Below are 13,170 nucleotides of genomic sequence, written 5' to 3'. Positions count from 1 at the left end.
TCTGTATAAACTCTCTTGTAATGCCATCTGATTGCAGGAAAATGTGGGTTGTTTTGTTTGCCAAGAGATGACTACTTTAATCAGTAGGAGCCTGATGAAAGGAATCTTAGTCTCACTGTCAGAATATTTTTTTTCAACATATATTACTGTTGTTAATATCATAATTTTCATCTACATCCCAACCTCAAAATCAATTCTTTAAAGCGTTAATATGGGTCAGGCTTTGCAGGCTCGTGGACACGTGCACAGCGGCACCGCTGCTGAAAACAATCCATGGGTAAACACTGAACGTGTCAACTCACAAAACCTTATGAAATTATTCATGATTAATTATTTTAAACAATTGACAGCCCTAGCCTTTATACATGAAATAAATGTCTTTTATTTTTTAGGAAGGGGGTCCCTTGCAATAGGATAGTCAAATTTCGGGTTCTTGGCATCAAAGAGTTTGAAAACACCTGTGAGGACTGTAAACGACCACAATTTGGCTCCAACACTGTATAAATTTTAGTCAAGAAAATGGACTGAATGCAGAAAAGAGGGCAGCAAAAGTGAAGCAGCAACTCACCGTGGAAGCCCAGAATTATGAGGTTTGGGTTTGCTGAGGGGCAAAGGCTTGGAGGCATCGGCAGTGCCATTGCCATGGGAGACTGGGTGAGGGTCTTGTGAGAGACGGGAGGGGGGTGGGTGAGGGTCCCTGAGAGGGGGTGCTGGGTGGGAGGGGTCCAACCTGAACTGCAGCTCCTTGTCACGTGCTTTGCTCTTGTGCTCAGCAAGCAGTGTGTCAAAGCGTTGCCGCCGACCGAGCACCGCCCTCCTCTGGCTTATGGAATGTGTCTGGAGACATGGGTTTCATACTTAGCATTTCGATTCAATTAATTAAACAGTTGGTTCACACACTTAGAAATGTGGACATTCAACTATACAATCATATCTTCCAATTATGAATGCATAATAGATTGGGGACCATATTGATATTGGCCAATATTCATGTTTTGTTTTTTTTAATCATCTGCATCTTTGTGATTAGGCTGATATTGGCAGTAGATAATATTGTTAATGTAATGTTACTGGCCATAATGTCAAAATAATACTGGCTATCGATATCGGCAAAAATGTCATTATTGTTGCACAGTTCTAACTCCAACTAAAGCATATTTCATTCAAGACTTAGATCACATGTAGACATTGACATACCTTGCATGTTAAGGATCTTGTGCATGGCTTACGTGCTGTCATATCCAAAACCCCACAATGGATATCTGGATTAAATTCCCGTTCTAATTGAACAAAAATATCACAGCAGACCACACGAAAGATCAGGAAAAGGTCAAGATCAAGAAAATAATTGTACTTTTAAAAAGATTATTTTCTGTGTCAAATGACAAACTGGCAGCAGGTGAAAATTAGGTGAGGCTGCCACAGAGTTTTAGGGTGCTTTCACACTGGCAGTTTAGTTTGAAACAGAGTACGGTTCACATGAAAAACATTTTATGTGAAAGCTGTCATGCGGGAAGGGGTCCGCACCGCGGTACCGAACCAGAGACTACCTGTAGGAGGTGGTCTGAGTTTGGTTGCAATGGAACTGTAGTGTAATTCACGTGAATGCAACTTGGACTCGGGTGCTCACTCGTTCAGGAAGAAAAGTAACCTGCGCATGCGTTTTAGCCAATGAGGACATCATTAGTTTTGACAACACATGAGGATCCACAAATTCCTGAAAGTCCCAAAAAAGTAACGACACAACACTGACATACAAGTACAATCAACACTATAAATACAGTCTGTCTATCTGTCTGTCTGTCTATCTATCTATAAATACTATTATAGGTTATAAATATAGGGTACAATAGGAGATGACAGTGGTGATAACTTCACCTTGGAGACACGCTTGAGTAAGCGTGCAGTGCAAACAATGATGCAAATGAATTCTTTGCAATCAGCGGTCTCCTCAAAAAATGCAGTTTGCGAGCAGCAGCAAGCCGCCTTCCCCTGGAGATCTGATAAGTTATGCCATGAAGTGCACATATACGCAGTTGTCGTTCACTCTTCTGTGCATAATGGCAACAAAATAACAACAACAACAAAAAAGTATGATGAGTCGCGTTGTGTTCACCATGCGTGTTAGTGATGACGTAAGATTAACGCAAATTGACTGGGGTTCGATAGAATCAAGTGAGTGTGAAACCAGACCAATGCTGATGGGGAACTGGGAACACTCAGAATCGAACCGCAGCAAACGTGCACTGCCCAGTGTGAAAGCCCCCTATGTTAACATTCACCTTGTCTCTTGTATAAGGGTCTTTTGCTACTGGCACTGCTGTTGTCCTGTTTCTTGTCAAAGGATGAGTTTTCCTGTTTCTTGTCAAGGGATGAGAGATTTCCCTTTCCATTGGGGATCTGGCCAGGGGCCATATGTGGAGCCTTTGGTATGGAGGTGAAGTTAAGGCCTGGCTTCAGCGGAGAGGTGCTCACAGTATTGGAGGATGAGGAAGAGGAGGAAATGGAAGAGGAGGCGGGCACATGGGTGAGTTTGGCTGAAAAATCCACCTTCACATGGACTTTTTCTACTTTGACTGCAGGGATGAGGCTGTAAGGAGCATAAAATAATAAAACTTCATAAAAAAATAGTATATGATTTGACAGATATTAACACTTTTATACTAAATTGGTTCTTTAAACATGCATCTACAGGTAAATGCCTTCTGGCGGGTCTCTAAAGAATAGCAAGTTCACAAGTTAATTCATTTCATATTATAATGAATAGATGATTACAAAGCAGTCATTCATGTAAAAAGTTACAGAAATGGTTGAAACTAAAATTGCTTGCAGTATTTTTGGCTAAATTCTTATTGTTATTATATCCATAGTTTAAGTTATATCAAAATTTTCAAGTTATAGTCTCATGATTATTTAGTCATCATTGTGTGGTAAATAAATTACAAATCAGTCCTGCGAATTGGTTATCAACCACTTGAACATATAAATAATTAATATTTGTTGTACAAAACAATATAGTCTAGGGCTGTAATGATTACTCAATTTAATTTGATTACTTGACACAAAAATAATAATTCTATTTCAAAATTGCTGAATCGACAAATGTCGATTGTTGCGGACGTGACGCAAGTGTCCAAACACATAACAACAAGAGGTGTCGGCGGTGCGAGAGCACTTTAATTTAGATATGAAAAACAATGCAGTCGACCTGAAAAACCATAGCATCTCTTCGTCAATATGATCCAAGGTTATTTTCTGCAGATTGTAATTTGTGTCCTGTTCTGTGTAAATTAATTAGCATCTGAATGTAAATGCAATCTTCATCCTTATGTAAATTAGATTTCATAAAGATTAAGTTTGTAAAAGTTTGCAATGCCCCGCCACTGATAAGTATTTTATAGTTTATAGCCCTGCCGTTAAAGCCACACAGCTGCTAGTTCCGTGCTCGCAGAAACAATATAAAACTGACTTACCTGAAGGAATAACAGCTAGTATTCACATGTGAAATGATTAACAGTGTTAACTCAAGATGGAATGTCCAGATGATTAAGGTCATTTTACATGGTAAGAGATAAGTATATAGCACAAGAGCAACAATGCTGCAGTTTAACACAAATGAAAACATCTAGCCTCAATTATTGTTAATATTGTATTATGTGTTGCATGTGTGATTGTTAAAAAACAACAACCAAATAAAACAGTTTTTATATCTCCATTAAATTGTTGAACCATGAACTCATCTTCAATAAACAATATTGGTGGGCTCCAAAAAGCTCTAATATTTTATTTCCATGGCCTGTTTTCCCATTTTGTGTTCTAAATTGACATGTTCATAAAATAAAGTAGATCTTGCATTTTTTTTTAAAAAAAGAGAAGTTGCACACATCTGGAGTAGCCAATCTCTGTCAGCTTGAATTATATATATTGTTTATATTATAGATCTGCTTTGAGTGTCTGCGTGCTTTAGATACTGTTTGCACAATAGTTTTGTTGTTGTTAGTCACTCACAGAGTACACCAAAACCTGCGCTAATGAACGCAATTTAGCCAAACGTGACTTTACCTCGACAACTTTATGCAATTTGAGTTATTTAATAATTTGTCCAATTACTTGATTAAACATCAGAAAAATTAAAGATCAGAAAGATTATCAAAATAATCAATAGTGATAGCCCTAATATAGTCTGATCTCTAATTAAAACACACATCCACACCTCTCTTCTTGCAGCACCCTATAAGGGAAGTGAGGCTTCCTGTTAGGCAGCTTCTCTTTGGCTGGTTTGAAGATTTTAGGGATGCTGCTGTTTGCGCTGGAGGGGCGTGTCAGTGTACCTCCACTGACAACCCCACCCCCAACTCCGCCCCCAATGCTGCCCTTATTCCGAGAGATTGCGAATGCAGTAGAGGCAAAGCTGGATGGGGGCTTGCTGATGGAGCTGTGTCTTCTCTCTGGAGAGGGGGAAGATAATTTTGTTTTTACATGTTTACTCTCTGAATGCAGGTAATCTGACCTTGAAAGATGAAAAGTAAATAAATGCATCATCAAATATACATTAATACGCACACACTAAAACAAGAAACGATTAACATTATTTTTGTGAAACAGTGTCAAAAAAAGCAATTATTTTGAGATGGAAAATAAAGGAAGGAAAAGAAAATAAATGGGGATGGAGAGAAAGGAAAAATAGAACAGCATATGCTCAATTTATGGAGTTTGACAGAGCTTTTCTTGAGTAAGAATTCGTGTCGGAGTTTGAATTTTGGACAAGACAACCATGGAGACATTTTAATGGCTAGTTGACCTAACCTAATCTAAACCTGCAATTAATCTAAATAGATTAAGACTCCTGGCGCAGACACACACACAAACAGACACACACTCCTCTTGTGAACACACCTCTCTGCTTCCTTTGAGATGTAATAAGACTCAAATTGAACAAAAATGTGTTGTCAGAGCAGCAACTACAAATAAGTATCAATACCAGGGGGAAAAAAAAAAAACATCTTTACTGGTTTAAAACCCCACACACAAACTTTAGGCTTAATTTTCATGATTAGTCTAGGCGCAGAGCAAAGTGGAACAAACTTGCGCTAGATCTTATCCAATTTTCATGAAAGCGCTAATTCTTATCGAAAATGTTGTGCCACAAGTGGCCATGGGTGGGATTGTTTGCGCTATCTTTGGGTGTATGCATGCAAACTGTAAGTGTATGCATGTTAATGAAGTGCCACCAAGTGCAATTAGCTATTTTCCAGAGAAACAGATCATTGCTATAGGACATTTGAGAACCCTGTCTAATCTCGGCAGAAAGCCTGAAATCAGTTCCAGCATTTGCAGTTTTGGGATTCCACCAGCAGCAGATCACATCAAAGAGCTGTCAATCAATTTTGCTTTGTTAAAAGGCACCAACTATGCCCCTTTTCACAAGATGTCATTGAAATCTTTAGTGTCCCCAGAATGTGTCAGTTTCAGCTCATAATACCCTACAGATATTTTTTATAACATGCTGAAAATGCAAATTTTTTGGTGGGAATAAAAAGGAGCTGTTTTTGTGTATGTGTGTCTTTAAATGCAAATGAGCTGGTGCTCCCCGCTCCGTATCCAGAATAGGGCGGAGTTTTGACATCTCTGCATCAGATAACTAGACATCATAAGCAATATGACTGACAGTGAAAATATGTTTGACCCAGAGTTGGACACTGATAAGGGAGAGACTCCGTCAGAAGTAACAACTTTGAGAATGAACCAGGAAGTTTCTGAATGGTTATTTGATCAATCTATTTGTTAAGAGTTTTTTTCCAACAGTTTTGCAATGATGGATGAGCAACACACATACACAAATACTGTTACAACGTCCACTATGCGCTATAATGAAACAACACACAAACAAACATGTCTGTCAGCAGTGTCCATCAACAGTCATGGGCAGGGCCTGTACAAAGTGATGTAATTTTGTACAGAATCTGCAAACGGCTTGTTCTGAGACAGTGCTTATGATTAATGGGGATTAAAAAAAAAAGGACTGGGTGGATTTTTATCATTAAAGGGTGGTTGTGTACACTCACTGCCAACACACATTTATGTTCAAACACCATGTAAAAGTTAATTTAGCATAATAGGTCCCCTTTAAGGAATGCCAATACACAAATATACCAAGCTTCTAAGACCAACATAACTGTAATTATACAACAATTGGTTAGATTATGAGCTAAATATTATTTTCAAAAAGAGTTCAAGGGGCAGTGTATAATTACGGTGCCACTAGTGGCATCAAATGGAAAAATACATACCTCACCACTACAATGTGCCAAGCCAAAAGAGCCCAACTTCAAGTCTCTATAATATTCATCAGTTTTCCTGATCAATTCCCCCATCTTCCACTGGTCGAAAAACAGGTGGTCTCGCCCCAAATTCAAAGCATTAGTTAAATCAAGAAGTTGACAAGTTGGCTGCTTAATCAAATACAGCAAAATGTTGAAATCACCACAGAGCCAGTGTCTAAACTCTTCAGGGAAATTAACATATGAATGGCTTACTTACAGTTGTCTCCTCATATTAAACTGGCACAGGAGACAATATTTGTTAGCAGCAGGAGGGGGGTTCAGGTTGAAGATGTCAGTTAGAGGAGCAGTCAGCTAGTATCCTTGATAAAGTAGTACTCCAGTGTTCCTTTAAAAATTCTCGTCAGGTCTGGGCACTCTGCCAGATCTTCTGACTGAAGGAGTGAACTGCTGTGCTGCAGCTCTGGCTTCTCCATACTTGCAAGTCAACAACACACATACAATCCTGCTACTCAAACCCAACATTGGTCACTAATCTCTTCAGCAAACCAATGTCAATCACACATACACACACTCCCTGGTCTGATGTCTCACCTGTGTTTATCTGTGCTGATAAAATCCGTTGCAGTGATTGTTATAGCAAAGGCACAAAGACAGGTAAAAACATCAGTAAGAAATCCTTGATTTATTTATTTCTCAGAGATGCTTGCGGATTCTTTCCAGGTATTTGGCACTGCTCTGAGAATGTGAGCCAACAGCAATTTGTGTAACCAAAGCCCCAATCGACAAAGCCCCAATTAGACCACAACTGTCCGCAAAATCACTTTGTCCCATGTTGAAAAGCAATTTGGGAATGTTGTAGGGAAACTATAAACGAAACGGTCCAGTATCTACCTGACAAATGACCACAGGGAACCACCGACAAAAAAACAAAGAGCCTGAAGCAAAAAAAGGAGGATTATCCGTCTCGAAAATACAAACACCTTTTTTGCATTTTAATAAACAAAACAAGCCAGCAGCCCTCCAAAACATGTGCCATATCCTTGCTAGTGTTGCTCTGTATGCAGGGTTGGGAGGGTTACTTTTTAAATGTATTCCACTACAGATTACAGAATATATGCTGTAAAATGTAATTTGTAACATATTCCATTAGATTACTCAAGGTCAGTAACGTATTCCAAAAAACACATGTTAAAAATACATTCTCTGAAAAACCTAAATATCTTATGCAGTGTTGTTTCTAAAACACGATCAATCAAATTGATCTTGTTTAAAGGATTTTTTAATATTTTTACAGGAAAACAATACAAAAATTATTATCAAGAATGCGATAATTTTAAAATAAAAATAGAATAGCATTTTAGCTTAGCGTAAAGCTGACAATTTACAGAAGGTTTATTTCTATATCTTCTGCTCCAAACTGACATCAAACTTACTTCTCTATCTGCTCATATGAATGTCACACACCATAAGAAAGTGTTTACCGCTGTTCAAATGGACTTTGGATTGCATAATTTATATGTATAAATGTTTTCCATCTGAAAGGACTAAATATTAAATTAAACAAATGACAATAAAATGCAAAGTAATCTCTTCAGTCATTTAAATGCTTTTTGAATGTAACTGTATTCTAATTACCAATTATTTAAATTGTAACTGTAGTGGAATACAGTTACTAAAATTTTGTATTTTAAATATACCCTTACATGTATTCTGTTTCTCCTCAACCCTGTCTTTATATTGGTGCCACAGTACAACAGTGGTACTCCAGCTCGAAACACCGGCTGTAGTGTTTTTCAAATGGTCGTAGCATATTTACAGTTATGTAATTACTGTTGTATGTGTGCTAGCAATATTCTCAAATTAACTAAGGTTATAAAGTGCCAATTGCGGCTCAGACTATAGCGGCATGTGTCTGAGGCCAGTGCTGTAATAAGGGCCATTCACAAAAGAAGCGGACATAATAAAACAGACATGCTTTTCCAAACTGAACAGTTTGACACAGTGTTTTAAAATGCACTACACATGCCGCAAGATGCTAATAAGTAAGAAAGACAACCAAAAAAAAAACTCCATCTGACCCATTTGTTCAAAGACAGACAATTTAAAAAAAAAAGTGCTGGAATATGTGGAATATAAGAAAGCATCGGTGATCTTAACAGACCAGACCAACTTTCAATGCTGCATTAAAATGAACTAATTAAGACAGAAGTTCAGAACTACATAATTTTTTAAGAATAATGTTGTAATTTCTTATTTAATAATAATAATAATAATAATAATTATTATTATAATAAAAATTAAATGCAAGCAGCAATAAGCAGGGCCAAGGGCAACAAGTGTCCCACATTAAGCATAAAGAAAAGTAGAAATGACCTCGTTTCCACCTGGTATTACAATGCGTCTCGTATGATCCGATCATTTGTGGTCAGGTGAGACACATCACTGTTTACACCTGGTCACTTAAATATGCCTCCTGTGACCACTTGTATTCGGACCGTTATTTCCTTTAAAAGCTGCTCCTAATAGGCACATTTTAAAATCTTGTTTTAGCGCAGCAGTTGATTGACAGGTTAGGGGTGGTGCTTTGCTGCTGCCGGGACACTACCAGGACAGATTAACTTGTGCACCTCAAATTTGATGTGGTCACATGCGTTTTTGACCACATTTGTATGTGTTTTTTGTGATCCGATCACAATACGTTTTGAACCATGATAAGACCTATTTTTAGGGCTAACCACATATGAACGGATCAACTGAAATGCATCTCAATACAGGGTGTAAAACAGGGTCAATATGACATACATTAAAAATCCAAAATGACTAGATATGTGTCGTCCCAAGCAGGGCTTGAATCAGTAGTCTTTTTTCCAGTCCAGCCTAAAATCCACTGGACTATGCTGCCACATGGTCAGCGGAGGTCAAAGTGACATAGCAAGCAAAGATTCAGCACAGTGCTCACCATGATCAACTTCGTGTTGATGTAACAAAGAAAATCTAAACTCTGTTAAGACCTTTCTCTGTGGCTCCGCCTGAAGCCATTTTTTTGTAAGAGGAGCAGCTAAAAAACCATTAACATTAACTAGGTAAAGTTTTCATATAAAAGGAACATTAAAAATGACCATAAGAGAGTAATCAGAGAAAGCAAACATTTTATTTTTAGACCAAACAGTTCATAAGTTACAGAATATGCAACATTAAAGTTAATTTTTTTAACTGGTGGTGGCTCTATAGAGTTTGGCTTAGAGACCCCAAACCTGGTCTGGGAGCTTTTCATAACGACTTGTATGACTGTGACAAATTTCATAATTTTTCTATTTACGGATCATAGTACTGCCTTTAACTCCCTTTGGAGAGAAAGAGGAAGTAGAATAATAAGAATCGCTGCAAGCAGCAATTATCGTGGATAAGCCCTGTAACTATTCAACAAGCAGAATACAAAAGCCCTTCAGTACAATAGAAATTCATCTGTAAGACCTGCCTATGTTGGGATCAATCCCCCAACCTTGAGAACTATACACAAGTGTTGGTTATCTTTTGGGAAAAAAAAGAATAAAAAAAAGGAGATGTCTCCAAACTGCTCAGATCAACTCAGGACATGATGATGACACATACCAATTTTCTTTTAAATATGACAAAGCTTTCAAAAGATACATCACTTTATAAGAAAATTCAATATGGTGGAGAGGTAGTATGACCTAAGGAATCCAAAGACACCAACTTCATGATTTTAGGACATACGATTCAAAAGTATATATACAAAATTCTCTTGACCCATAGGTCCGCTATCACCAAACTTTGCATGTACCCTCAGATCATGGTCCTAATCAAGCATAACAAGTTTCGTTTCGATATGACATAGCTTTGCGAGACATGACAGCTTTACTTTCTGTTTTACTTCAACATCGTTAACTTTGCATTGCTGTAACTTTTAATTAAAAATGAAAAACAAATTTCTGTGTTTTCAGTTTGACATTATTAAGGTATCATGCTCCACAAGCGTAACTGTGTCCCAATCACCCATTCACAGGCACATTCACTCTCACACTCATTCACCAATAGCGGCAGAGCTGCCATACAAGGCGCTAGCCTGCCATTGGGAGCAACTTGGGGTTCAGTGTTTTGCCCAAGGACACTTGGGGCATGTGGAGCCTTGTGGGCCAGGAATCGAACCGCCAACCCTGTGATTGGCAGCCGATCCGCTCTACCACCTGAGCCACAGCATTCAATATTGGAATGACGCACTTGTGTCTGCCGTAAACATGGGATAACAGCTGCAACTTGCTACAGCAATACAGAATAGAGCACTTATAGACCTTTAAAGACATTCCATAGTGCCCTATGTTTTGATGACAGAACTTCAGAATCATATCATAAAAACAGGATTAACAATAAAACAGATTTCACTGAATTTCATATAGCAAACAACTTATCAGGAGGTCAAACTGTCAAATTCTACACACACACACAAACTTAAAGGTCTTCAAATCTGCCAAAAAAAAAAAAAAAAAAAGTGTTAGATTTAAGTTGACGCATGAAGTTGAAGTATATTTAATTTAATGATAAAAATAATACAATATATTTATGCAATATCTCACAAGCAAAAGTGTTTTTGTACTGAATATTAGCTTTTTAACTATTTCTATTAAGAGTTAATGAGTTTCAAAGGTTTTTCAAATTACCATGCAAATAAAATTGTCAACACACAAATATATATTTGGCTTTAAGACACTGCTAGGATCAATGATTTTAAAAATTGAAATGTTTATGATTAAAAAGTATTCTTATGATTTAAAATTCTAGTTTAGTATTTGTACAATATACAGATTGTACTCTGGAATATTTGAACATCAATGCCATACTGAAAACTGAACTTCTGGAAGCTGAATAGAGTGTCAAGTGCACTGATGTTTTGGCACTCTGAGGTTGCAACTCTTGGATTTTAGGGTGCAAATATGGTCATGGGAAAGTTTCCATTAAAATTATAGGCCCTAGTTTCATTTTGAGTTTTGATAGCCCATGTGTAACAATGGTTAATGGATATTTGTATACACTAGACAGGCAGTTTTAAAACACCCCAGGTTGCTTTGAGTGTAAACTTAGTACCCAAATCTGAGCAATATATGAAAACTATAAATAATACTACAAATACTTAAAAAAGAATAGGTTCAATTATTATTACAAAACAATTACAGTCAGGCTGCTCGGTTTGCTCGAAAAATCATTCCACAATTCTTTTGACAAACCACACTGCTGTGCTGACTTGAAGCAAACCAAACTCAGACCATCTCCACAAGTTCGTGAGGAGAGTGCACCATATATTAAGACCCATGCGTGAAGTATGACAGAGTGCCACTTCTGAACTATGAAACATGCAGCGTACGCAGAAAATATAGTCTTTAATTAAACTGCAGCCTTTTGCGATTTTATAATAACATTTTGATTAATTATGCAGCCCTTCTTTACAGTGAAATAAAAAGCACCACAGCATTTTGCCACTGGGTTTCAATTATATTTTGGCTCCGCCTTGTGGTAAATGCTGATATAATTATTTAGAGTGCACCATCTATCATCTTTTAGAATTGAAAACGACAAATAAATTGACTCAGCATCAGGTAATGAGACCTTTCTTTTAATTACTTTTAATAGGTTAATTACTATAAATAGTGCAAAATAATTTGAGAGGGCAAGACCTTGACTGGGCCAAATGTTTTCAAAATCGAAATAAGAAAGAAACAGCTTTTATCACAAAAATGAAACACTTAAAAAGACCTTGAACCTTAAGAACACAAATCCACAAAATGACAACCAACTGATTCACTTAACTGACACCACTTTTAACTTGTATTACATTTCTTCTTAAAATTCTTTCAAAATGTATGCAGCATTAACTTTGGAAATGTTTTAATGACCTTACTTCATGATATTACCAATGCTACAGTGTTAAATACAATGTTACACCAATGTTGACAGTTTTCATACCTAAAAAATGAATAAATGAATCAGTAAATAAAATGCAAAAAAGCAAACAATCAATCTCAGAAATACTATTGAGAGATGATTTATTCTAATTTTATTTCTGAAATTTTCCAGTGCCTTGCAGGAGTTTTTACATGTGTGAGCTTGGGGGGAATAAAGCACAGATATTCAGACTAAAAAGAGCGCATCAAATATTAACTTTGGGATAGTAAACAGAACTCTGGTGGTGGATATCAAAGGCTTGTGTTCTTCCCTCCATGTTATGATAGCTGAGATAGAGCAGAGGTGGGGGCGGGAGGGATTTCTGTCTTAATTCCCTTGAGTGAGATATGATTTTTCTAAAAAACCTCCAGTAAAGACAGAAAGGAAGAGAGAGAGGAACTAAACTGTAGATAACAGAAGATGGTCTTACCGTAGTGTGCTTGGAAGGCCTGGGGTTTGACTACCTGACTGCAGTGGCTGCACATGACCAGGTAGAAGTCGTCCTGTGCAGGACACTGACCAAAGATGGGCATATCTGCAGAAACACACACAAACACCAGGTTTGCGTGTTAGCGTTTGATAGCATTCACAAATACCATGTTTTTTGTGCACATAACCAGTCAAAAAATAACATTTGCTCAATTATATAAAATACTTCAACTGAAACAATTAATTTAAGTAAATTCTTAAACGGAACAATAATGACTGTAAATCAGAAGATCAACTCAAAATGAAATTCAAAAGTGGATTAAAAACTTAGATTCACCACAGGGGCTGACATTTGTTTTAGTTTAAATATCTGAGGCATTTTGTCACTAACAGTGGCCCCAGCCCTGGTCATTTCTGACCTTGCTTGTAACACAGCATGCCGAGACAGTTCTAACACAACAGTTACACATATGGCTATTTCAACTTCACAGTAGATTTA

The 13,170-nt window shown here is 37.3% G+C and overlaps 1 protein-coding gene across 1 annotated transcript in view; it reads right to left on the bottom strand.

The window, feature by feature from the left end:
* LOC127625624 (ataxin-7) overlaps positions 1–13,170 on the bottom strand; it is a 55,579-nt gene that overhangs the window by 13,091 nt on the left and 29,318 nt on the right. The window contains exons 5-9 of the mRNA XM_052100911.1: positions 12,673–12,777; positions 4,214–4,448; positions 2,283–2,590; positions 1,198–1,280; positions 569–837 (exon numbers count right to left, since the gene is read on the bottom strand). Coding sequence (XP_051956871.1) covers positions 569–837; positions 1,198–1,280; positions 2,283–2,590; positions 4,214–4,448; positions 12,673–12,777 — 1,000 coding nt within the window. The remainder of the gene's footprint in view (positions 1–568; positions 838–1,197; positions 1,281–2,282; positions 2,591–4,213; positions 4,449–12,672; positions 12,778–13,170) is intronic.

Source organism: Xyrauchen texanus, chromosome 32 (assembly GCF_025860055.1).
Source record: "Xyrauchen texanus isolate HMW12.3.18 chromosome 32, RBS_HiC_50CHRs, whole genome shotgun sequence".
Lineage (NCBI taxonomy): Eukaryota > Metazoa > Chordata > Actinopteri > Cypriniformes > Catostomidae > Xyrauchen > Xyrauchen texanus.
The sequence above is the reverse complement of the archived record's forward strand: the minus strand, read 5'-3'. Positions and strand labels throughout refer to the sequence as shown.